The sequence below is a fragment of the Mustela nigripes genome, chromosome 6, assembly GCF_022355385.1.
Source record: "Mustela nigripes isolate SB6536 chromosome 6, MUSNIG.SB6536, whole genome shotgun sequence".
NCBI lineage: Eukaryota > Metazoa > Chordata > Mammalia > Carnivora > Mustelidae > Mustela > Mustela nigripes.
Window position 1 is genome coordinate 47,320,443 of NC_081562.1, and position 24,921 is coordinate 47,345,363.

General features: G+C 41.8%; 1 protein-coding gene across 1 annotated transcript in view; it reads left to right on the plus strand.

Annotated features, from left to right (window-relative positions):
- Positions 1 to 24,921, plus strand: part of BEST3 (bestrophin 3) — a 34,438-nt gene that overhangs the window by 3,750 nt on the left and 5,767 nt on the right. The window contains exons 3-8 of the mRNA XM_059404462.1: positions 139 to 372; positions 11,090 to 11,244; positions 12,653 to 12,730; positions 12,819 to 12,971; positions 16,403 to 16,483; positions 18,214 to 18,365. Of these exons, the coding sequence (XP_059260445.1) occupies positions 139 to 372; positions 11,090 to 11,244; positions 12,653 to 12,730; positions 12,819 to 12,971; positions 16,403 to 16,483; positions 18,214 to 18,365 (853 nt within the window). The remainder of the gene's footprint in view (positions 1 to 138; positions 373 to 11,089; positions 11,245 to 12,652; positions 12,731 to 12,818; positions 12,972 to 16,402; positions 16,484 to 18,213; positions 18,366 to 24,921) is intronic.

Consider the following 24,921-nt stretch of genomic DNA (forward strand, 5'->3'; position numbering starts at 1 on the left):
GGAGGGCAAAATTCTAAGATACAGATAGCAACATATTTTTACATCCCAATCCCTATAAAAGCTGAAATTCTGCTAAAAGCATCAGGGTCACCATGTATGCTGCAAGAAATGGCTTTATCATTTCCTGTCACTTTACAGGGTTTTATGTCACTCTGGTAGTGAACCGATGGTGGAACCAGTTTGTGAATCTGCCCTGGCCGGACAGGCTGATGTTCCTCATCTCCAGCAGTGTTCACGGAAGGGACGAGCACGGGCGCCTGCTCAGAAGGACGCTGATGCGCTACGTCAATCTCACGTCTCTGCTCATCTTCCGCTCTGTAAGCACGGCTGTGTACAAAAGGTTCCCAACCATGGACCACGTGGTTGAAGCAGGTATGGTGAACGCCTTTGCCCTCCGTGGACTCCCCTCAGCCTAGATGGGACCCTCCAAAATCCCTCTGAAATTTTATTTATTCATTCATCCAAGAAACATTTACTGATTACTTCCTATGTGCCAGAAACAGTCTTCAGAGGCAAAAATGAGTAAGACATAGTCACTGCTCTCAAGAAGTTTCCTAGGGGTGCAAAAGAGAAGTGGCAGAGAGTCAACTTCAAATTAAGTGGCAAAGAGTCACATGGCCTTTAGGTAAATATACTATAATAATAATTACTATATTTATTAGAACCATGTTAATATCATCTGACCTTTTCTAAAAGTCCATTCTAGCAGGAACCAACCATGAGTTTTTGTCTAGGCAGTGTGGCTCTGGTCTCTCTTTGACTCCTCAAAGTAGATGGAGTTGGGGATGCCTGCCTGGCTCAGTCTGCTGAAGGTGCAACACTTGATCATGGGGTTGTGAGCTCAAGCCCCACACTGGGTGTGGAGATTACTTTGAAAAGAACCCCCCCCCCCCAAAAAAAACATAGATGCATTTGTTCAATCCGCGCTCCTGGGCACAGTATGCTGGGAACAAGTCATGTTGGGGGGATGGTTCTCTTTGGTGTGTTAATATTTAGGAGAGAAGCTGTCAGAGCAGACCTCAATGGGATGAGGATTAAATGAGATCATTGTGGGCAGGCACTGAATAAAAACTGGTAGTTGTGCTTGGTGGTTGTTTGTCGGTCTGATAGATGGTTGGGATAGATTAATAAATACACATTTTAAAACCATGAGGTGGCGCCTCGGTGGCTCAGTTGGTTAAGCAACTGCCTTCAGCTCAGGTCGTAATCCTGGAGTCCCGGGATCAAGGACCACATCAGGCTCCCAGCTCCACGGGGAGTCTGCTTCTCCCTTCAACCTTCTCCTCTCTCATGTTCTCTCTGTCTCTCTCTCAAATAAATAAATAAAACCTTTAAAAAACAAAAATAAAAACAAAAAACGTGAGGTGATTCTGCCTTTATATTGAGTACAGTCTCAAATTAGGTTGCTGTATCCAGGCTCCTTTTCTGAAATGGCCTTGAAAACAGATTTTTTAAAATAAAGATTGGTATTTGAGGGCTTTTTTGAGGAGGCTTTTATGCATGGGCATAATGAGCCTTGTGCTGACTTCAGTGACTCAGTTGGTTTGTGTGGACAGAACTGACTGGAGCCATGAGGGTGCCTAGGCCTGTGCGGGTGCCTCTGAGGTCTGGTTCCCTGACATCACAGGGAACATGTCCGTACTGTTCTCGCTCCCTCTGAAGTGTTCTCACAAGAAGCAGAAAAAGCAGTGATTGGACAGCTTGTAGCCACAGGGACATAAAGTTTGCGCACTGGGCAGAAAGGCAAAGGTTCCAAACCACTGCCCTCCGAGCTGGGGGAGCCACTCCAGAGGCCAGATCCTTCCTGACTGGCCCACAGTCCACCATATTGAGTGGGCACCCTCTCTGTGGACTGGCAGCTGGCTCACCAAACTTGCTCCTTTCCCCAACAGAGAAAGCTGAGTCAGTGTGCACATGGGGTCAGTTTCCACTTCCCCCCAGCTGGACACATGCCTCCATCACTGTCTGACTGTCCTTGGCCTGTGCCAACGTTTCTGGGAAGAACAGGAAGTTCAGGGATGGCGGAAAATGTCTGGCAGATGTCCTGAGTCCAGAGCCAGGGCACCTGCTCTGCCTGAGGGGAGAGAGGGCTAGTAAGTAAAGCACAAGGGCCCCAGAGGAGTGGGGGCAAAGGCTGGAGGCAATGTTGAGGGTACAAGAAAACCTACTTCCTGTCTGGTGACTTTCCTACATAAAATCACCTGTCAGGAAAAGTACATGTTCTCAAACCTCAGTGCATAGTAGATTTTGTTAAAAGTCAATATTGCTAAAAATTCAGATCCCAAGATACCACACCTAGAGATTCTGATTCAGTAGATCTGGGGTGGTGGCCAGAAATGAATGGATTTAACAAGCCCCTGGACACTCTGAGGCAAGGGGTCCCTGGATCATATTCTGAGAGACAATGGGTTTTAAGATGGTTGGAGTTTCCTTCTAACAGCTTTGCCTGGCTTCAGGGAATCTTCTGGGAATTCAGAACTGAGTAGAGGGCAGAGAGAATGACCAGCATCTCCTTCTGAAGCATCTGGCAATCTCTTGACTAGAGCCAGATGACCTAGGTCACCCACCTGCTAGTCCCTAACTTTCCTTGCTTTGAAGTTGGACAGTCAAGTTCCAGTAGTCCGGAAAATTAAAAGGATCAAACATCATTGGGGCAATACATATGCTTTGATGTTACAGGTTAAATTTCTCAAGTTAAAAATAAAATGGGTTCATTTCTGCTCACACGAAATAGAAATACCCGTAGAGTACAAAATAACATCTGTAATGCTGAAAATTCCCTAAACTGGTCTGTTCTCAGTTATTTACCAGAGGAGCTATAACAGAAGTATCTCTATCATTTTGCCTATTGGCAACAAACCTGGCCTGGAAAATTTCAGTCATTCCAATTACCAGCCCTGGAAGATGTCACTCATCCTAAGTCAGGTCAGGTGCACAATTCCAGACCTTTTCCAGTTCAAGCAATGGCCTTAAATGGGTATTTGCATTATGAAATAAAACTGAATCAAAACATTTTAGTTGGTGTTTCATAGTGATCAGGATAAAAAAAATTTCTCTTCAAAATTACTCACCAGAATCACAGAAATAGGTGATGGGAAATTATCTACACTCCTCTAAAAGAAACATTACTAAAGCTGTTGCTAAATCTGTCATGTATTTGCTTATTTAACAAAGATCTGTTGAGTGTATATGATATGCTAGGCACTGTGCTGAGCAGGGGAGCACAACTAGAAGTGAGAATAGATATGATCCCTGTCCTCAGCAAAAATTGCTACAAATCTTTTCTCACATGAATCATTTTCAGAGACAAACACAAATGTATTTACAGCTGAACTTTATATCTCTACATTGTATTTCTATTTCTCCCAAATTGTTTCCTTTTGTGCTTGGTAGCCCATAAGAGTGATTAAAAAACAGTAAAATTGGGGGTGCCTGAGTGGCTCAGTCAGTAAAGTGTCTGCCTCTTGATCTCAGCTCAGGTCTTGATCTCAGAGTCACGAGTTCAAGCCCTGCATTGGGCTCAGGTATAGAGCCTACTTAAATAAAAAAAGAGAGAGAGAAAATGAAAGAAAACAGTAAAATTTGAGGAGAGGACACTGTTTGGTATTCTTAAAGCCCTTGACTCTTAACATGAGGTTCTTTGAGCTTCTTCTATAAGGAAAGACCCTGAGGAGAACCCATCAGAATTTTTAGCAGCACTTATAGTAAACAGACATTAATACAACTAAGCAAGCTCCCAATTGTCAAATGGGGGTTGATACTCAAGTTCTACCTTTAGATGCACTGGCTGGAAAGCTAGCCCCATACTCAGATCATGTAACTTGTGATCTTCTCTCACTAAGTAAAATCAAATGGCTGTTGTACAGTATTCACTTCCTGCCCTGTGGGGGGCTGTTTAAGTTCTTTCCAATGCATTCCATGGCGGTGGGGCTTCTTGGTCTCTGTGAGATCTCCCACAACTCTGCGCTCCAGAGAGGTGATCAAGGGGACAGTGGCATTCGCAGCTGTGCCAGTTTTTCCTGCTGGCTGAACTTTTACAGGCTGAGTCAGTTACCTCTATAGTCTCACATGCTGTGCCCAGAACAGACAGAATGTCATCCTGTGAGTGAAACTTGACTCACCTATGCACACTTGCTCTACATAGGACAGAAAGTGCACGGTGAACCCTACTTGAATGAATGCCATGATGGGTAGTCTCAGCAGGTCAGGGTTTGAAGATTCCACACAGTTCTAAGAGTTTATCAAGGCATCCACTCAATGTTTCTCAAAGTGTGATCATAGACTACATTCATTTATCAAGGGGACTTTAAATTGCACATTCCTGGGCAGCTGCTGGAATCAGAATGTCTGGGGCTTAACAACTAAGAGTCCCCACCTCAAACAAGCTCCCGGAAGCTCTGTAGGATGTTTGACCCCAGGCCGAGAATGCTAAAATGGCATAACAATTCTGTGCACTAGGCTAGATGTTCCTAAATTTTGTTGCAAGTTGAAATCACTAGGGATCTTTTACAAATACTGATGTCTGGCTTCCACCCCAGACGTTGGGTTCAATAGGTGTTTGATGCGACCCAGGCATCAAGAGTTTTAAAAGCTCCCCCGACCACTCTAACACGCAGCAGAGTTTAGGAAGCACTGTACCATAACACAGGGCACAGCTATCAACTCCTCCAACCTCACCTGCAAATCACCTCACATCTGCTCACTCAGGGAAAATAAAATTCTGGGCCACCCAGACAGGCGAGGGCTCAGAGCACTGATTTAGGGGGTGTTATTTCCTGTGTGTCAAGTGTAGAAGGTGGTGAACTATCAGGAGACAGGGATATGGCTGAGTAGAGATGTTTTATCCACATGAGGAAAAGAGGAAATGTTCTCTGTCTCTGGCCAGGATTGCGATCCTAAAAACTGATTTCACTCAACCATATCCTATTTCAAGCTTTTCAAACTATGGTTTGTAATTCATTACTGGGTTCTTAAGTCATTTTAATAGCTCGCAATCAGCATTTTTTAATGGAATGGAACAGAACAGAACAGAACAGAACAGAACTAAACTGATCAGGAAATATCAGAGAGACCACCAGCTGAAAGAACCAATCATTGTTTGGGAACAATGTATCTTACTGTGGTCCCTGGTCTTAAAAAAAAAGAAAAAAAAGTCTCACATCCTGCCCACAGCAGTTTCACAATGTGATTCCATCTCTCTCCCTCAATCTCTCTGACCTCCCTTTGATTTTTCCAGCTGACAAGGATTTCTAAACCTCTACCATTGAGTTTAAAGGAGCACTGTAGTCAAATCCGGTGGCTGCATTCAGTTCATTTTGGAAGTACAGTACAGAGATAAAAATTAGCCAGGCACATTGCAATCTTCCTGAAAAAGTCATCTCTCTGAGATGGGCTCAGATGCTGAATGCACAACCTTCTCTTTCAGAAAGAACTGGCAATAAACCCATTCTGCCTTCAAGCTTTGAGATGCTGAGCTTTTGGCTCTTCTGCTAATAGAGTCTCATTTGCACACTCTGCTTTAAAAGCCTAAGACATCTGCCTGAGCTTCAACTGAGGCAAAACAGATCAACTGCATGGCAGATGAAAAATTTTAAAGACCGGAATATTGTTTATCAGTGGACTTAATTAGGCCTTTGGCTTGAGGGCAGTAACATTTTACCTTAAAGTAGAAGGTCCTATTCCATCAAATCACAATTCTAGTTGCAAGTAAAAACGTGGCGTGGGGTATGTTACTCTGATTTGAAATACTAAGGAGGTTTCTTGGCACAAGTATGAAAATTGTTGAACAGAGCCTACCTGGCCAGAAAGCCAGAAGGAAGAGAGCAAGAGGAGCTCTGAGCAGATGTAACAGCAAGACAAAGCAACAATGTCAGGGTTATGGGTAGGACCCGAGGGAATATGGCATGAAGACTGACAGGTCAAGGTCACAGGGTGGTGTGAGGACCAGCCCAGTTGACAGTGCTACCAAACTGTGGCAGATCAGTGGGTGTGCGGATCACGCAGTCCTAGCAATGAGCATAATGACCACATTCTGAAAAAGTTCCTTGGTCTCTGGTTACAGTGTCCTAAAGTACTGATACGGATAGAATTCCATTTCATAACAAACATCCTTTTAATTGATTTGACCAACAATCTGTGGATTTCCTTGTACTTGACCAGTGATGTGATTTCCAAAGACGGGGTTACTTTTAGTAAGACATGTCACCCTGAGGGGAGCAGCAAAAACCACCATGCCTGTGCACTCTTGGAGGACACATTAATGTCTGGTTGACAAACCATAGAGCTGAGCAAAGTACTCCTTACCCCTGGGCTGAAAAACTAAAAATCCCCAGCTTTCCTTGCTCTGCCTGTCCCCTTCCAGTGAGTGGGTGTGCTACCTGGGAGAGAGGCTAACTCTAGCTTTCGTGTCCGCCCTGAATAAACCCTCACTTTGCATATTTGCATTCTGCTAAAAAGCCGAAAAAGAACTTGCCAGCACAAATTGATCCATACTCCTGAATAAAAAATAAGCAGAGGTAAAGTTATTCTTTGGTCAAATGACAGAGCTTGCAACTGGCATATAAACGGGGTAATTTTTTTAAAATTGCAGCATAAATCCCAAGAATGTAACTGCTAGCCAATTGATATGAAATGTCAGAGAATAGGCTTCCAGGTAAAGGATGAACCTCTGCTACACATCTTTAAGCATAGAGCTAAGACAGGTCAAGTTTATTAACCTCTTGTAACAAGGCTCGATCATGCTCTGCCAGTCTTTAAAAAGAAAAAGAAGAAAAAAAAGGCAGAGTATCTCAATCAGGCAAGAACTTTGAGATACACTGAGAATCGAGAAGGGAACGATCAGGCTCATTTTTATTTTTGACATCCAGACAAAGTCCAGTTCCTCAGGCATGAGGAATTTCCTTCTAAGCCAATATAAATAACCTGAGCATTATCTAAAACGAGTCTCCTGTTGGTAAATATTGGCTTTGTAGTTGATACTCTCTTTACTTCAAATACTGAATAACGAGAATCTTCATTCGGTGGGGCAGTGATTTTCAAACGTTGCTGTGTGTCAGGACTTGTATGTGGAACATAAGGAATAGTGAGGAGGACCACCAGGGAAGGGCGGGAAAACGGAAGGGGAAGAAATCAGAGAGGGAGACAAACCATGAGAGACTCTGGACTTCAGGAGTGAAACTGAAGGGGTGGAGGGAGGGGAAGCTGGGTGGGCATTAAGGAGGGTACCTGCAGCTATGAGCACTGGGTGTTATACACAGCTAATGAACCATTGAACACTACATCAAAAACTAATGATGTTAGTTTTTATGTTAGCTAATTGAACATAATAAAAAATATATATATATTAAAAAAAAAAAGAATTTCCGGCAGAGCTTGGTACTCATGTGACTGCCTGGACCCAATTCCATTAAATCACTCTGGAAGATCTGAATGAATGCTGATGCCCAGCCTCACTCTAGACCACCTGAATCAGAATTTTCTAGAAGTACCCACATGAGACGGTAAGGCACAGAGCTGGTTCTGAGTCTGATTTAGTAGATGAGGGTGGAGCCTAGCCCTCTCCATGGGTGACAGATGTCACAAGTGACTCAGATACCCACGATCAGTAGCCCCTATTCTCAAAAACACTGACCGAGATCTAGGTAACTCCAAGGCTCTATGAATCAGTGACTTTCAAAATGAGCAGGTCTCTCTTCTCTTTGACGCCTCTTCTATTAGAGTAACACCTCTGAAATAAAACTACGTCTCCATGGTAAGGAGGGAGGATTACTTAAAGCGGAATAATCATGTTTGTAAATTGATTACAGGTGATTAGGATATAAACTAGGTTACATTGGGGCAAAAGTCGATTTTCATATGAATGTGTTAGAATTTCATAAGCGAATGACCACATTCCTGAGACAAAAGTAACTCAAAATTAGTATCTAACAAAACTCTATTTTTGAAAAAAGATTTAATTCAGAAAACATTACTGGTACTAAATTACAATTAACACCGAAAAAGTCCACTTAAAAATTCAAGGGAATAAGTACAAGAATAGTAATTGCATTATTTTTTAAATTTAATTTATTTGTTTGACAGAGAGAGAGCATAAGCAGGGGGAACAGCTGGTGGAGGAAGAAGCAGGCTCCCTGCTGAGCAGGGAGCCCGATGTCGGGCTCGATCCCAGGACCCCAGGATCATGACCTGAGCCAAAGGCACTCACATAATCAACTGAGCCACCCAGGAGCCTGCATCATTATTATTTTTTTAATAGCCAAAAAACGAAAACAACTTAATATCTATTCAAAAGAGGACTAATTAAATAGAACATTGTATACAATTAGCTAGATAGCAGCCATTTAAAAACAATGATGCCACTCCGTATATACTAACAAAAAAAGATCTCCAAGATATAACCAAAAAATAGAAACAAATGACAGATATGTATGTGTTTAGTGTAAAGCCACTTATGTTCTTTTTTTTTTTTAAGATTTTATTTATTTATTTGACACAGATGACAAATAGGCAGAGAGGCAGGCAGAGAGAGAAAGTGGAGGAAGCAGGCTCCCCGCTGAGCAGAGAGCCCGACGCGGGGCTCAATCCCACAACCCTGGGATCATGACCTGAGCCGAAGGCAGAGGCTTCAACCCACTGAGCCACCCAGGCGCCCCAAAGCCATTTGTGTTCTTAAAAATTAAGCCTGAATGATATTTCTCTGGAAAGATACACAATAAACTTGCCACAGTAATTCCTTCAGAGAGAAAACTATGTAGCTGGGAAAATGAGACTGACTTTTCTTATTAATATTCTTTTAGTCCTTCTGGATTCCTGTAGCATTTGAATGACTCAATCAAATATTTTAAAAAGCAAAAGGTCAAGAGTAAACTGCAAGCTTTTAAAGTACATACTTGAAGGATACCTGGGTGTCTCAAGTGGTTAATTGTCCAGCTCCTGGTTTTGACCCAGGTCATGATCTCAGGGTCATGACATTGAGCCTCATGTGGGGGCTCTGTGCTCAGTGGGGAGTCTACTTGAGATTCTTTCTCTGCCTCTCCTTCTGCCCCTACCCACCCCCAAATACATAAAAAATAAGGTAGATATTTATATGAACAAACCCTGGTGCACAGTAGACATTCAGTAAATGTTTGTTTATTAAATAAACCTGCTCCCTTATTTCTCCTCTCCTCTTATTCAAATCTCTTCTTTCCTTACTGTGCATGTTGGAGGTGGGGTGGATAACTAAAATTTCATAATGTATTATGCCTTGGCACTTACTGAGTTCTAGGTATGTGCTAAGCATTATGTTAACCTCTTGACATGTGTTCACCATCTCATGTAATTCTGCAACGTGCCTGGGAAGTAGTACTATCATTTCTCTTTTACATCTGGGAAAACTGAGGCTAGAGAGGTCACTGCAAGCTCAGGCAAACTGTGTTATATACATGCACACACACAAATAAAGATTGTAAAAATTATACTTTTAAGATATGCTGTGGGCACTATGAAGATCATTGTTATGCCCCAATAATGGGTCCGTGATTAAAGGAGCGAGACTGATATAAAGCGAAGGTCAAGCAAAGCTTTATTTCGCGCCAAGCATCAAGAATCTAACCGAAAGTTCAGGGCCGCACCTCTTACAAGAGAGGGTGACCCTTCTCTGTTTCACAGACTAGCTTTTAAGGGCAAAGGCCATGCGGTCAGGCTTGGCCACGCACAGGTGACCAATGAGATTGTAACACACACAGGAAACTCCACAGTGATGCTAGGTGACCAATTGAGTTAGAATTTACCCTAGTAGACATTTAAACCAGCCTATTACACCTTGATAGGGATTGGTGCCCAAAGGCTCCCAAAGGACCGGCCCATACTCCTTGGTAACCAGGGAGACAGTATGCATCCCCCCACTGATCCACCTTTGTATCTGGGCTGTGTTACCTGAAGCTGGTTTCCAGGACTTGTCTTCAAGTAAATCCCCTGGGGAAGGGGAGCAGGGACAGTTTCTAAATAGGTCCTTACATCGTACATTCACTGCCCTTCCAAAGTATGACAATCCCTAATACAAGGCAACAGAGAGCACTGTCTGGGGAAATTTGAAGGGGGGAATCTCAAGGGAAGGAGAAGACCAACATCATGGAAGGCTTCACAGAAGGGGACTTGGTTGATCAGGACTGTGGAGGGAGCAAGCAAGCAGGAGGAAAAGTATGTGATTCATGGTTTCCACACTATACTAAGTGTTTTGTATATATTAACACCTTTAATTCTTTCAATTGTAACATTTCTTTTTTTTTAAAGATTTTATTATTTATTTATCAGAGAAAGAGTGAGCACAAGCAAGGGGAGAGGCAGGCAGAGGGAGAAGAGGTCTTCTCTGATGTGGGACTCAGTCCTGGGACCCTGAGATCATGACCTGAGCCAAAGGCAGATGCTTAACCGATTGAGCCACCCAGGTCACCCATTAATCCTAACATTTCTAAGTATTCTTGCTCCCAATTTTATTTATTTATTTATTTATTTTTTAAAGATTTTATTTATTTATTTGACAGAGAGAGATCACAAGCAGACAGAGAGGCAGGCAGAGAGGGAGATAGAGGGAAGCAGGCTCCCTGCTGAGCAGAGAGCTCGATGTGGGACTCGATCCCAGGAACCCGAGATCATGACCTGAGCCGAAGGCAGCGGCTTAACCCACTGAGCCACCCAGGCGCCCTCTTGCTCCCAATTTTAGATGAATAAACCAAAACCTAAAGAGGGAACCTTCCCCAGATGTTCTAGTCCCCATTTAATGTCACCTTACTTCCTAATGGCCATCTCTATGAGGGATTACCAACGTGCCTTGACTTATATATTATTTTAGATAACTTATATATTATTGTTAGGTAACAGTATATATATAGTTAGATATATATTATTGTTAGATTAAAAAATGTGTTTGCATTCACACGCACACACATTCCTTATTTCTAATACAAGTATAAACTACTTGAGGCATCTCTTATGCATCTTTAATATCCCCAAATTGTATGCTCCCATAGTAACCATGAAAATATTTATGGTAATGTATTAGTGCTAGACTAATTCTGCATAATTGTGCTATTTTTATTTTGTGCTAAAGGTTTTATGACAGCAGATGAAAGAAAATTATTTGACCATCTCAAATCTCCTCATCTGAAATACTGGGTTCCATTCATCTGGTTTGGAAATCTTGCAGCAAAAGCCCGAAAGGAAGGTAGAATCAGAGACAGTGTTGATCTACAATCATTGATGACTGTAAGTACCTCACAAATCATCAGTCTAAGAGGCTAATCAGAGACCAGCAAGGATCTGGATGGAACAGGTCAGACCAGGACAAGTCTGCTTTGTTCCGGTTCCTTTGGAACCAGTATCAGAACCCTCAACATGCAGGACAGGAATAATACACAGGTTTTAAGTCATATTGATTGCTGGTGGTTGCTGAGAAACTCAGTCTAAACAGAATTAGGCTTTGTAACAGGCTCTGTAAGAAAGTGTCCCTTAATTGATTACCAATAGCTGCCAAGAGTTCTGAATGATCTTGTGTCCACATGGTGTGTTTACCATCCCTGGCTCCACGATCCTAGAATAAAATCTGGAGTAAAAATAAACCCGTCCAGTCAGATCCCCCCAGCTGGAATTTCCTGAGGTTAAGCCAACTTTTCAGATACTCCAGGAAATGAAATGATGTTTTCATTAAATAAAATAACCCCGAGGTCATCTGAAAAGCAAATTTACAGAAGGGCTAGATAGACATGTGCCATGACCATCTCCTGCCTGAATCAGGCAAAATGAATGAATGATATAAAAATAACTCCCAAATTAACATAAACTCCTCTTCCCAGTCTTATGTAATAACTTATGCTTGATAAAGGGGGGGTGTGGAATCAATGGATTAGAGTTCTTCCTGCTCCAAACAGAGATTATTCTCTATCAATGTAAGTGTTGTTGTAAAGTCCTCGTGGGGGCAGGGGGCAGAGGATGTGCTTCTTTTTTTCTAAAATCTATAGCAAACATGTTTTCAAAAGAGGTAGAGAAACAGGGAAAAAAAAAATCTGCTCTCACAGAAATGTACCAAAATGGATAGAAATGACTTATTTAAAATATTAATGCCTGCCTTCCCATCACCACTTTGGGGAAATATACATGTTAGAAATTATGGATTCAATAGAGTAGGGGATAGTTCTATAAAGTCCTGATTTCTTTTAATATTTTTAAAACGTCCAACTACAGTCATCCATTTTGCATTGTGGAATGATGTTGATGGCCATTTCCAGAATGTTTCCTTTCGCAGTCACTCTCAGAACCAATTAGAGCCTTAAAAAGCCAGCCTCATCCTTTTACGAACATATTCCTTTTTTTTTTTTAATATATTTTTTTAATTTATTTATTTGGCAGACAAAGATCACAAGTAGGCAGAGAGGCAGGCAGAGAGAGAGAGGAGGAAGCAGGCTCTCTGCTGAGCAGAGAGCCCAATGCGGGGCTCGATCCCAGGACTCTGGGATCATGACCCGAGCCGAAGGCAGCAGCTTTAACCCACTGAGCCACCCAGGCACCCCTCTATGGACATATTCCTAAAAGCCACAGCCACACTACACATCCCAGGAAATCTTTACTGCCCCACCCATCATCTTAGTAAACTATGTTTTATCTGTTTCTGCCTTAGGAAATGAACAAATACCGCTCTTGGTGCAGCCTCTTATTTGGCTACGACTGGGTTGGGATTCCGCTGGTCTACACCCAGGTATCAAGCCCTTGGCACTCGGTTTTTCCTTGCTGCTTGCCGTAGGCACCTGGCGCCGGGCTCTCACTCAGGCTTCTCTCCGCCGCAGGTTGTCACCCTGGCAGTCTACACCTTCTTCTTCGCCTGCCTGATTGGACGCCAGTTTTTGGATCCCACCAAAGGCTATGCGGGGCATGACCTAGACCTTTACATTCCGATCTTCACGCTCCTGCAGTTCTTCTTCTACGCGGGATGGCTCAAGGTAGCCCACGGTCTCCGCGCCTGAGACCTACTCTGTAATCCCTGTCATGTTTTACCCTCTGCACCCTGCGTCTGTACTGAGTCACTCATTCATGAGCCCTTCAACGGTAGATTTAACACTGAATCGCCCAGAGATGTCATTACTTTTAAAGTAGGGATTCGAGATATGTGAGGAGTACCATATTACAGCCATCTAAAGCAAAGAGATTACAAGAACACTCTTTTATGGCTACTGATTTTTTAGTCTTTGTGTGCCCCCATTAGGATTCTAGTAATGTAATTAAAGTAATAACCGTAACTGCCTTGATTTTTTATGCCACAATTGGCAACTAGGCAGAGTGAAAGGGGTAAATAAGAAGACTTATATATCAGGCTTCAGCATTCGCATTGTATTATTGTTTTGGTTCAGCTCAACTCTGCAGTTAACTGTGACTCCCTGAAATCCTACTAGCTGTCCCACATTAAAGGCATCCCATTTCCACAACTAGAACTGAGCCTCAGAAAAGGATTCATCAGAATCAAAACCAGAAATAGCAGGATTTATGATGTCATTTGGTTTGCCAGGAAATTAAAAACAGGCCAGAGTCCTGAGAAGGACTTGTCCCACCATCAGTGCAGAATTGAGTTTGTCCTCACCCCTCAGTGCCCTCCACCCCCTCCCTCAGCACCCTCCACCCCACATCTGCCCCTCAGCCTGTCCTGGATGCCTGCAAAAACACCACAGCCTGAGGCAAGAGAAGTAGTATCCATACACACAAAGACAACGGCTCCATTAAGGTAATTGAAATCTAATGACAGTCTGAAGATGACTTGAATAAAATGAAATGTCCAATGCTGACCTTGCAGCCAGCCACACCTTGGGTGCACTAAAGCAGCCTTCCAGGCTGTGGCAAGGTTTTCCCCTCCAGTGCCTTTGCTTTGATTGGCTTGAATCGTTAATCAGGAAAAATAAATATATTGGCATTTCAAGAAGTAAAGGCATGTCCTTAATAATTGGCAAAACATTTTCAGCTGAGTGACACTGATCCTTAATTATTTTTACCCATTTAAGACAGAGAAAGAGCAAGAGAAACTAACAGCTCTCTTCTCCCATTAGAGAAAAAAGAAGACTCTGGTTTTATAGAGAGAAAATCACCAGGCTGGCCCAAATACTGGATTGTTCTGATCTTTTATTGTCCTGTCCCCTGAGTTCCTTGCTTTGTGTCCATGTGGTGTTTGCCCAGCCTGCACGCAACTGTTAACAGTTCCTGCCTTCTGAAATGCTCTCTAAAATATTTTTTTAAAGATTTTATTTATTTATTTGATAGACAGAGATTACAAGTAGGCAGAGAGGCAGGCAGGGAGAGAGGAGGAAGCAGGCTCCCTGCTGAGCAGAGAGCCTGATGCAGGGCTTGATCCCAGGACCCTGAGACCATGACCTGAGCCGAAGGCAGAGGCTTTAACCCACTGAGCCACCCAGGCACCCATGAAATGCTCTCTAAAATATTAGCATTCTGCTCCTTTATAAAATACTTTTAAAGGCAAAATATGAAAATACAGTCTTAGCTCCTTTAGGACATAGACAGCCCTAAAAGGAGAGAACTGCTTTCCCACCCAATGGATTAGATGGAAAGATCTCACTTTCTAAGCAGCTGTTTTATTTTGCCCATCCTAATCTTTATAAATCTTTTCAAAATGTAAAAAAAAAAAAACAAAAAAAAAAAAACCCACCTCATCTTAACCTTATAAATAGTATATTACTCAGTTATTTGCTGGAAAGAGAGCTTCTAAGGAAACTAAAAGCTATTTCTTGAGATAGTCAATCCAGAAACATAATATCATTTGGGTAGGTAAATGTAAACTCTAATATTATATACAGGAATGATCCCATAAAAGTGAAATTCTGGATGTAACGAAAATATTTTTAAGGCCCATCCAGTGACCTGGTACAACCTCGGGCCAGAAAGAGTGGATTGCCCCTGGAAGGTGCAGTGAGGGACTTTGACAGGAATATTGCTGTGAGGCTGACTGATTCGGGGCACAGGCCCTGCCCAGTTTCGTCACTTACAGCAAGGGAGATGCATCTCCAAGTCAGTGGTTCTCGACTTCAGCCACGCACTTAAACCTCCTGGAGCTTCACCCAGTACAGAGAACTCAGCACAACCTCGCACCCGTTAAGTCAGAATCGAGGGAGGCACCCAGGCATCAAGTGCCTTTAAAGCTCCTCAGGTTATTTCGATCTTCACCCAAGGCTGAAAACAGCTGTTCTAAGTGGTTAATGGTTAGACTTACATCCTAAAAATTAAGTAGGTAAATTTTCTACCAAATAGTCTGAGAATATAGAAACTCAACTAATCAATGGTGCCTTTATTTTTTACCCTTGTTTTTTCCCATCTAAGCCCAATGTAAAATCTCTCTACCCCCCAACCTGTCTCTGTCTCTCTCTCGCACATACCTACACACACACAATCTTGATAATAAAAATCAAAGATATTATTTTTTAAATTTATTTATTTGAGGGAGACAGGGAGAATACAAGCAGGGCTAGGAACAGAAAGACAGGGAGAGAGAATCCTAGGCAGACTTTGCTGAGCGCAGAGCCCCCTATGGGACTCGATCTCACAACCCCAAGATCATGACCTGAGATGAAACCAAGAGTCGATGCTTAACCAATTGAGCCGCCCAGTCACTCCTCAAAGGGATTATTTAAAAAGGAGGCGAGACATATTTGGCATATAAATCTCTCATCAAGGCTCTCCAATTCTGGAACACAGTAAGATCATTTCATATCCATCAACTATTAGAAAATATGTGGAAAAAAATGCGATAAGGAGCTACCTATACTTTTCCCAGTGGGAAACTGACCAGGTACCAGAAAACCCTTTAGAATAAAACAAAGGGAGTCAAATTCCAACTTTATGACTCGCTAGCTCTCTGACTCATTCATTTAGCTGTTATGTCCAATAATTGTGGAAACTCCTTGTATTATTTTCTTTAATTGTGTTTTAAATCTTTGCTGTTTTATCTTCCCCATGGTTAAATTTTGGTCTCATCACCTGGGCCCTTATAAATTTCTTCAGCTCACAGGCTACATAGCCCCACAGGTGCCCGGCAGAGTGAAGTGCTCCTTCAACATTCACTGGCTAGATCTGCCCCTGAGCATCAATCACTGGGCTTCTAGACAGTACACAGCTTCTCTTGGGGAGGGTCTGCACTGTCCCCAGCTGAATAGACAGACAGAACCACTAGAGAGCAAGCCCATCCAGGTGCCTCATTTGTGGTCTGAGAGTCAAGTCTCACTTGCGGATAAATATCAGTGTCGGTGGAATGACCCACTCCCCTCTGGGCTTCATATCATGGAAGTGGCAAAGGGCGTCATCTCCATCACCCTCAGCCTGCCTTCTTAGTCTTCACAGGCATCATGATGGCCTTGCTCTGTGTTCTCCACTGCAGGTAGCTGAGCAGCTTATCAACCCATTTGGAGAAGATGATGATGATTTTGAAACCAACTGGTGCATTGACAGAAACTTGCAGGTTAGAGGAGCTTCTCTTTCTTGTACAAACATTAATAATGAATCCCTTATGGTGTTTCAAATCTGAACAGACTCGGAATTCGGGCCCCTGAGCTTCAGAGCTTTAGCCACAGATGAAAGAGGTTTGGCTTTTCAGTATGTTGTCTCACGTCCTTCTGGAACCTCACAGGTCCTGGGTCTCTGTTGCAGTAAAGATTAGTCCCTTTTAAGTAGAAGTTCAAGCCAATTTTCTTTGTAAGTTTCTTTATTAGCTTTACAGAGCCTCTTCCATCTTTCTGCAGAGCAATATTTTCATCCATTCTTTCATCTGTTCTGTGTTGCCATCCAAGTGGGGGGAGCAGGGACATAAAATGACAGCCAGACATGATCTGGTGGGAGGTGAGTTCCCGAATGCATGTGATGTAGGAGCCTGTGGTCAGATGACCACCCAGCAGGGCACTGGGCATGTGGGCCACAACAACCTGTGTCTCAAATCTAACTGAACAAAACCAAATGGGCCCCAGGACCCTGACCCCACAGCATATTCCAGAGAGGTTTTTCAGGAAGCACCAGTATGAGAGAATTTTCCTTTCTAATAGGACTGTCGTCAGACCATTGTCTCCCTCACAGGCTGAGAAAAGAATTTCAATTTGTCTGCTTGCTTCAAGCAGCTCTTAAACAGTTCAAGTGTTTCATCGTAGATCACTGTTAGTTCACAAACTGGCCTGAACGTGGAGGCCCAGCACAGAGGAAGGGAAGCCAGGCCACTCCAGATTGGTAGGTGGCAGGCTGACTAAACAAGGGGACTGACAGACCAGGCTTGGCTTGGGTAGCCACAAGATAGGTAGATTTCCATGTCCACCTGCCAAAATCTTCCAAGTTTATACAGAGCCCTTAACTGTGTTCAGCCCTACTTTCAGTCAAGATGGTCTCAACAACAGGGTGCTCTCTCAAGGCTATGTCCTTGACATGGTTCCATTGTGAGAACAGTAGGCAGAATGTACATTCCAGTGAACAGGGAAGGGGTGGGGGTGATTGCCTGGGTTCAGCTTTCAGGTCAACAGAGATTAAATCTTCTCTGTGACCTCCTCCAACAATCACACTGTCAGTCTGTCAGGGAGGAAGCATAACAGTTAGGCCACTCGCTCTTTGGAAGAATTGGATTTGCAGAAGATTAATAATTTATTCATGCCTCAGTGTGTCAAAGTCAAGAAGAGAAAGCACTATATGGCCCCAGGCTGTGGAGATTTGCTGATATACTTTTCCAAACAAACAAACAAAAAAATCAGGATGCATAAGAAATGATATCAAGTGTAACTATGTTTATGGAATCAACAGAATGGGATATTGAGAATCTTCAACTTCCTGTAATGTCTGGAACTATGAGTTTGCTGTCAGGATAGCCATTAGACAACATGGTAACTCTGAACAAAGAAGAAAAAGGTGTCTCTCCTGCCTCCAGGTAAAACGTTGCTGGCTCCATTCTGGGCTTATGGCTTGATAAACCAAGTCTGGGCAGTTTTATAGCCCCACTTAACCCCCATTGCCAAGGTCAAGTGCTCTTGTGCAGTGAACAACATGCACAACTGTGAAGCAGCCTTGGTTACAGCAAATATAAATGACAGACATTTGTATATTTACTCTTTCAGACTGTTCTATCCTCCTGCAAATCCCATCCACCCACTAGAACTTACTCTCTTTGATTACACAACTCATATCCGAATTACTCTAACAATAAAACAATGATTTTAGGTCTCTCTTTTAGCTGTGGATGAGATGCACATGAGCTTACCTAAGATGAAGAAGGACATTTACTGGGACGATTCTGCTGCTCGACCGCCCTATACACTGGCAGCTGCAGACTACTGCATACCCTCATTTCTGGGGTCAACTGTCGAAATGGGGTAAGTGTACTTTTTTAAATCATCAATATTTGGAAAATACAATATGGCACTGTTCTGATTTTTTATGTCCTAATCTTGAATTTACTTTCATGACAATTCTCAACTATTAATATCTTAGAGGAGTAGCCTTTTCAAATTTTCAGATATAATTAACATGCCCAAGGAAGTCTGAGAGTAAAGAGACTCTAGTTTCTGGTTTAAATGTGATGTGTGTGTAATTGGGGGCAATTTGCACTTCACCTTGTTTTTATACCACAGAAAAATTTCCAATAGTTATGAAACCATCTTCTTTTTTTCCCCCTTCCAATTTGAAAAGTAGTTTAATCATTCAATTATATAGTCATTTAATTATGACTATCATAATTAAATGTGTTTGTTTGTAACAAGTATTAACTAAGCATATACCATGTGCAGGCACTGCATTAGACTACATGGAGCAAGCAAATCTTAAGGAATGTGATAAGTTTTATCAAAAGTTTTCTCTAGGATTTTAACTCAACTATGTTGACAAGTCAGTCTCTGTTCTACGGTTTTAACTTAACAATCTGTCCCTCTGTACTTAGCTTTAAATAAATGGGCTGAGACCTGAACTAAATCATGCACAGTTCTTGAATAATTTTATTAAATCTGATAATGTATATGATTTTGGAGAAATGTGTGAATGTGGGGGAAGTTTAAGTATATTTGCTGAAAGCAGATGCCACAGTTTCCAAGTAACTTAAAGAGAAGACTATGGACAAATTTAGAAAAATAAGAAGAACCCCTCTAAAAAATTGTAGAGAAGACAAAAACTTTTGTAGGCTTTTTCTTATAACTTTGGGCAAAACTGTGTTTGCCTTTCTTTAAGGCCAGCTCTCAGATTTGTGAGGCGAGTTCGTGTCCTGTCGTTGCCACCTGGGACCTTCTGTCTTCTCCCCCACCATGTTCAGTCCTCCTCTTTCCCTACCATCAGGATATCTAGTTTCCACCCTATTCCTACAGCCCTATTCCTACAAGGCTTTACCCTGGGCCAAATGTCTCTTAATCCTAACAAATGATAGTTTGTGGCATCCCTCCCCTAAAGGAGCCACTGAGGCTGAAAGCCTTCTAAGATCCAAAGGGAAAGATGAAAAAGGAGAATTTTAGGAATTGTGGCAAATAATGAGATGATTTAGGAGCCAGGAGAATTGCCTTGTTGTCCTCAAAGCACACCTTAGAGAAGGTTCCAGGCTAGACTTTCCTCTGCTTCTAGAAGGCCTGCTGAGGCCCAGACTCTCCTGCCCAGGGCTTCCTCCAGCCTGGGTGTTCAATCCTCCCCCAGCGGGCTGCTCAGGCTCCATGAAGAGTCATTCCCTGTGGTTTTCACTTCTCAGCATTTTGTCACTCATTCTGCAGGGACAGTTTCATGGACTTTGAAATCCTTCTCAGTTTTGGAAAAATAATAGTTGTTTTCCTGTGAGTTTGTTTTTGGACAACTCAGTAGGCTTTAACATTTCCCTCCATTCCCATCACTGATGAATACAAAGTGTTCAAAGATCTAACTTATAAAGAAAAGAAACCAGCACATTTGATAGGGTCAGAGAATCAGTCGCAGTGATGGTTTTTGGCCCTTGGGCTCCATTGCTGTGGTCCAATAAGTTGTTTGTGCAGGATGGTTAAAATGATTTTTTTTTTGGTCTCAAGATTTTTATCTTGATCTGCACATTCATCCCAATGGTCATAATTTTACATTCTCATGTGAATGTCCATGTTCCTTAGAAAGCATTAAAATATATATTTCCCCTATTTCTAAATATAGAAACTCAGAATTAAGGATTTACAAGACCTCAAAGAAAATACCCCAAACAATTATTGAGAAGATTAAATGAGATTGTAAACATAAAAACACTCTAGATATGACCACGGAACATTGTCAGTATCGACCTGTGTGAATCTCTTATTTGTGGATGTCAAAGTGAGGCACAGAAAGATTAAACAAGTCTAAGCTATTATTTGTATTAAACTAGTTCTGGGAAATGTAGAACAGAAAATAAAATGCTTCAGAGAAAACTAGGAGATATGATATTTAAGAATGCAGCTAAGTTTTTAGCTGTCAGAGAGCATTCCTGCAATTAAGACAGGCTGTTTGCTAGCATGATGGGAACAGGCTCAGGCAAAGGCCAGAATCTATTAAGGGAGGCATTTAACCGGACTCCTCTAGCACCAATTAGTCAAAGAAACAATTAGGTAAAAGCTCAATTGGTCTTGATTCTCTGCATGAATGGGGACCATTCCAGGGGATCCTCACAACCCAGGAACGTAACTACAAGAATGCAGGCTTTTGGAGAATTCACAGAAATGCCCTCTTTGATCCATCACTGTTGATTCCTTCCAGGACTGTGCTCTTGTCTAAGGACCGTGCAACTTGTCTAAGTTGTTTCTGGTTGCCTGTGATGGGAAACCAAGTCCAGCTAACTATAAGCAAAAAAGGGTTTTCTTGAGTCACATCTAGAGACTAGCCTCACTTTGAGCATGGCTGGATCCAGAGACTCAGAGAATGTCACCAGCACTCACTATTGCCCTGTCTCTCTGTTCCCACTTTTCTCTCCACTGACTCAGGTTTCAGGCAGGCTCACCCCTCCTGATGCAAAATTGCAAGATGGCAGCCAGAAGCTTTAGGCCTATGACCTAACTTCTCAGCAAACCCTATAGAGAGAGTACACCTGTTCTCCAACTCTTCAAACTAAAGTACCGAATTCGTTGGCTGGACTTGGCTAACACGCCCATTCTTGAACCAATCACTATCAATGGGGAGACATGATGTTTTGATTAGACAAGGCTGGTTCACATGTCCATCTTTGGACCAAGGGATGTGGTCAGCCGTACCCAACCATATGGAGTGGATGTCTTACGAAAATTAGGGTGGTATTACCAGGAAAGGGTGAATGGTTTGCTAGGCTAAGAAAAGCAATAGATGTCCTCTAAAATTACAAAAGATGATTCCCTAAGCATTGCATTGTTCACTCACCGAATACAATGCCAATACCAATAGAGCCATCTGACTGAAGCTCAGGGAAAAGCAAAGGTAAAAGTAAGGATTATTGTAGCCCAGGTGATTTTATTGATGATGATGACCCAGTGAGCCTTTTGCATGAGAATCAAGACCAGGGGACAAAATAGTATAGTTGCAAACATTTCAGACAAGTGTTTGCAGCTTAATGTGCATATAAAATCCTTCCCTGGATGAGTAAGTTTTTTATTTTCTTATTCTATTGAGGATATATGTTCCCAGCAGATTTAACTCAGAAATAAAAGTCCTCTTATCTTTTCATATCAATATTTCATGCTTATGAGCACAATTCCCATGACCCAGAAATTCTAAAAATCAAGGCAATGCCCTTCCATAACTGAGCAAAAGTGCTATCCAGGGGCAACCTGAGAAATTACTCTGCATCATGTTGTCCTTCATATTTGGCACGTTGTTCATTTCCACATAAAAAGGAAATTCCTTAGAGACAATTCCTCTCTCCTCTATATTCAGGAACATGTTCAAAATATTGCCCTATTTTCTACACATTTACCCAATGTACATTAGTGAAATAAAACAAGTTGTCCCCCGTTTTTTATCTCAAGTACAAACTTAAAATATGGTGTTTTTCCTTGTATCTTTGCATACACAACAAAGGCGTCCATTTATTCCAGGCAAAATACACTTTCACGGTCTGGTATATGGTAGGTTTTATGCCAAATGCCTGGCAGAGGCAAAAAACGAAAACCAAAGCAAAACAAATACCTCTGAAGCTCACAGACACAACGAGGAGGAGACTGGTTATAATACAACGTGGTAAACACGGCAATCAAGAAATGCTCACCAAGCCCGGTGAGTCAGACAAAGCTCCTTGGAGCTGAGGAGTGTAAGGTGCATTTTAGGAACAAATTAGGAGCTAGCACAGAGGATAGGAATACGGGGATCCAGCAAAGGGTAAATTCCAAGCCAAGATGAGTAAAAAATAGCAAGGAATCTTAGTATATTTGAAGTAACAGGGTTTTGTTTTTTTTTTAATTTCAACTTTACTGAAGTATAGTTGACATATAAAGCTATAAGATATTTAAAGTATATATTGCAGGGCTGCCATTTTAATTAATGCGTTTGTCATTGTCCTTACCGTGGTGACATTATTAACCAAGATAAAAAGAACACCCGCAAACGGTCGTTAAGAAGAGTCGTCCATAAGACCCCCATGAAGAAAACACAACCCAAACCCCAAAAATGCAAATGGGTCTTCTCTGAGTGCTACTAAACACTTACGTCTAAGAAACCAAACTTTATCAAAACAAAACCTAGGATGCTTAAACTTAAGCCAGCATTACTGAAAATAAATTTCTTTAAAAAAAGAAAATAAAAGTAAGAGCCAGGCCTAGCCTACCACAGCTAGTTAGAGGTAGAAGGCTTTTCATATTATAGCACCATTAGTCATTCCAAAATCCTTATTCTTTTTTAAGCATTGGAATTATCATTAGTGCAAATTTATAAGTCTCTGAGGAAATGAAAGACCTGAAGTCTCATAACTCCCTTTAATCCTGTCTTAAAAATCAAAACCACCAAGAGTAAAGAAGGAGCAATCCCTTCAAGGCCTTCAAAAAACCCAACTGAAACATCTATCCATAACAGCTGAAGGATTCCCAATCCTGGAGAAGAGGGACTTTAGCTGCTTATGAAATGGATCACACAAGTGTGTACACATGGGGCTGTGCTCGCTCTCAGTGTCCTGCTGATGTAGACACCTGCTCTCAGCCTGGGAACCTTGAACCTCTGGCTGCAGCACCATTTAAAGAACACTGCTTTATTGGGCTTCTAGCCAGGATCCAAATATGTCACCACTTCCTCGCTTTTAGAGTGATCTCAAGGAATGTGTCTATGAAGTCATTTTGAGATGCACTAAGAAAAGAGGAGAAATATACACGTTTGTAAGTTTCTTCTCGTTGGGAGCTGAGGGGTTTATTGAACATTTATTGACTAATTTACTTATCTCTCTTTATTCCAAAGGTTCTGCGAATATGTAGAGATAATATAATTACTTTTTTGCAATTATACATATATATTTAATGTGCACAAAGCATTAGGATTGCACGGTACAGTCAGATGTATTCTTAATGATAGTAGCTCTATCATACCAAAATCTGTATTTAACAAGCAAATTATTAGATTGTGTTAAATATACTTCTAGATGGGTGTTTTGGGCAGTAATCCTCTCTTAGCTAACTATATTAAAATATTTTAGCTTTATAAAAAAAATACACAGGCTGATGTATACTATTGCATGCTTGGTTATAAACCACCCAAAATATCTCAATTTCTAAATCACTAACTTCAACAAAAAGGTATTCTTGGAACATTGATTTTCACTTAATGTACCAGAAAGGGTGGAGAGACGGAACCTCCCAAGGAGATGGCATTAAGTTGGTAATTTTAGAACTTTCTCAGCGATTCTTCCATATGCCAACATGGCTTCACCATTGGCACTCAGTTTTCACCTTTTTAAAGATATAAGAGGTATAGATGACTTAATTTCTGTTTCTAGAAAAACTCTTGTAGACTACAATGGTGTGGAAATGTGGGGGACCATAAGTGAACCCCCATGTTGGACCACAATTTATTTTTGTGTCACTCCATGGAGGCCAAGTGAGCATAACCAGAGTGGTAACAGAAGGCTAGATATGCCTGTTCTTTTGCCAGATTTGCCATAATCTTTGGTTCAAACTAGCAAGGAGGCAAGAGAAAGGTAGAGGGAAGGTTGCCAGCTCCGCGTGCATCTCACTGGGCTCAGCAAACCTCCCGTGATGTGCCACTGCTAGAAATTGGCCTCCAGCAAGGGAGTAGGGGGAATGCTGGTTGAATGCAGCCTTCTATCTGCTGGATTTTCCTCACAGTGGATTTTCCCCACACCTCCCAGCACAGAATGAGAGTTACCTTTCCCATCTCATAAATCCTGGGCTACCGCTTTGACAAGATTCTGCAGTGCAGAAGGTTATAAATAACAACCTTCACCTCTAATGGGTTTGAAAAGTGCATTTTGCTTTGCTGTGAATAAATGCTCCTCCACATGTGCTCCTGCTGCTCTGATAGATTTTCAGGCAAATTATCATCTCCCTCCAAGGCAGCTGCCTGACTTTGAGTAACACCAGCAATTTGAACACAATAAATCTGATGTGAGAAGTAGAACTCATCATATTAAATATGAGTTTCCTAAATTCTTTATTAAAACTCTGTTAAAATGACCTAAATTAATTGAATTTAAGTTGTCAAAATACCACTTAAAATGTGATGCAACAAGAAAAAAAAATGGCGACCATGTGAGGGGATGATGTTGGCTAACCTTTTTGTGGCAAACATTCCACAATACACACGTGTATCAAATCATCACATCATACACATTAAACTTCAGAATATTCTATGTCAGTTATATATTAATAAATCTGGGGGCTGATTTAAAAAAAAAAAAAAAAACGTGGCCCAGACTAAAAAAGGCAAGCATCATCTACTTTTACCCTTCAATCTTTTGAAGCTCTATATTTACCTATCATTCACGTGAGAAAG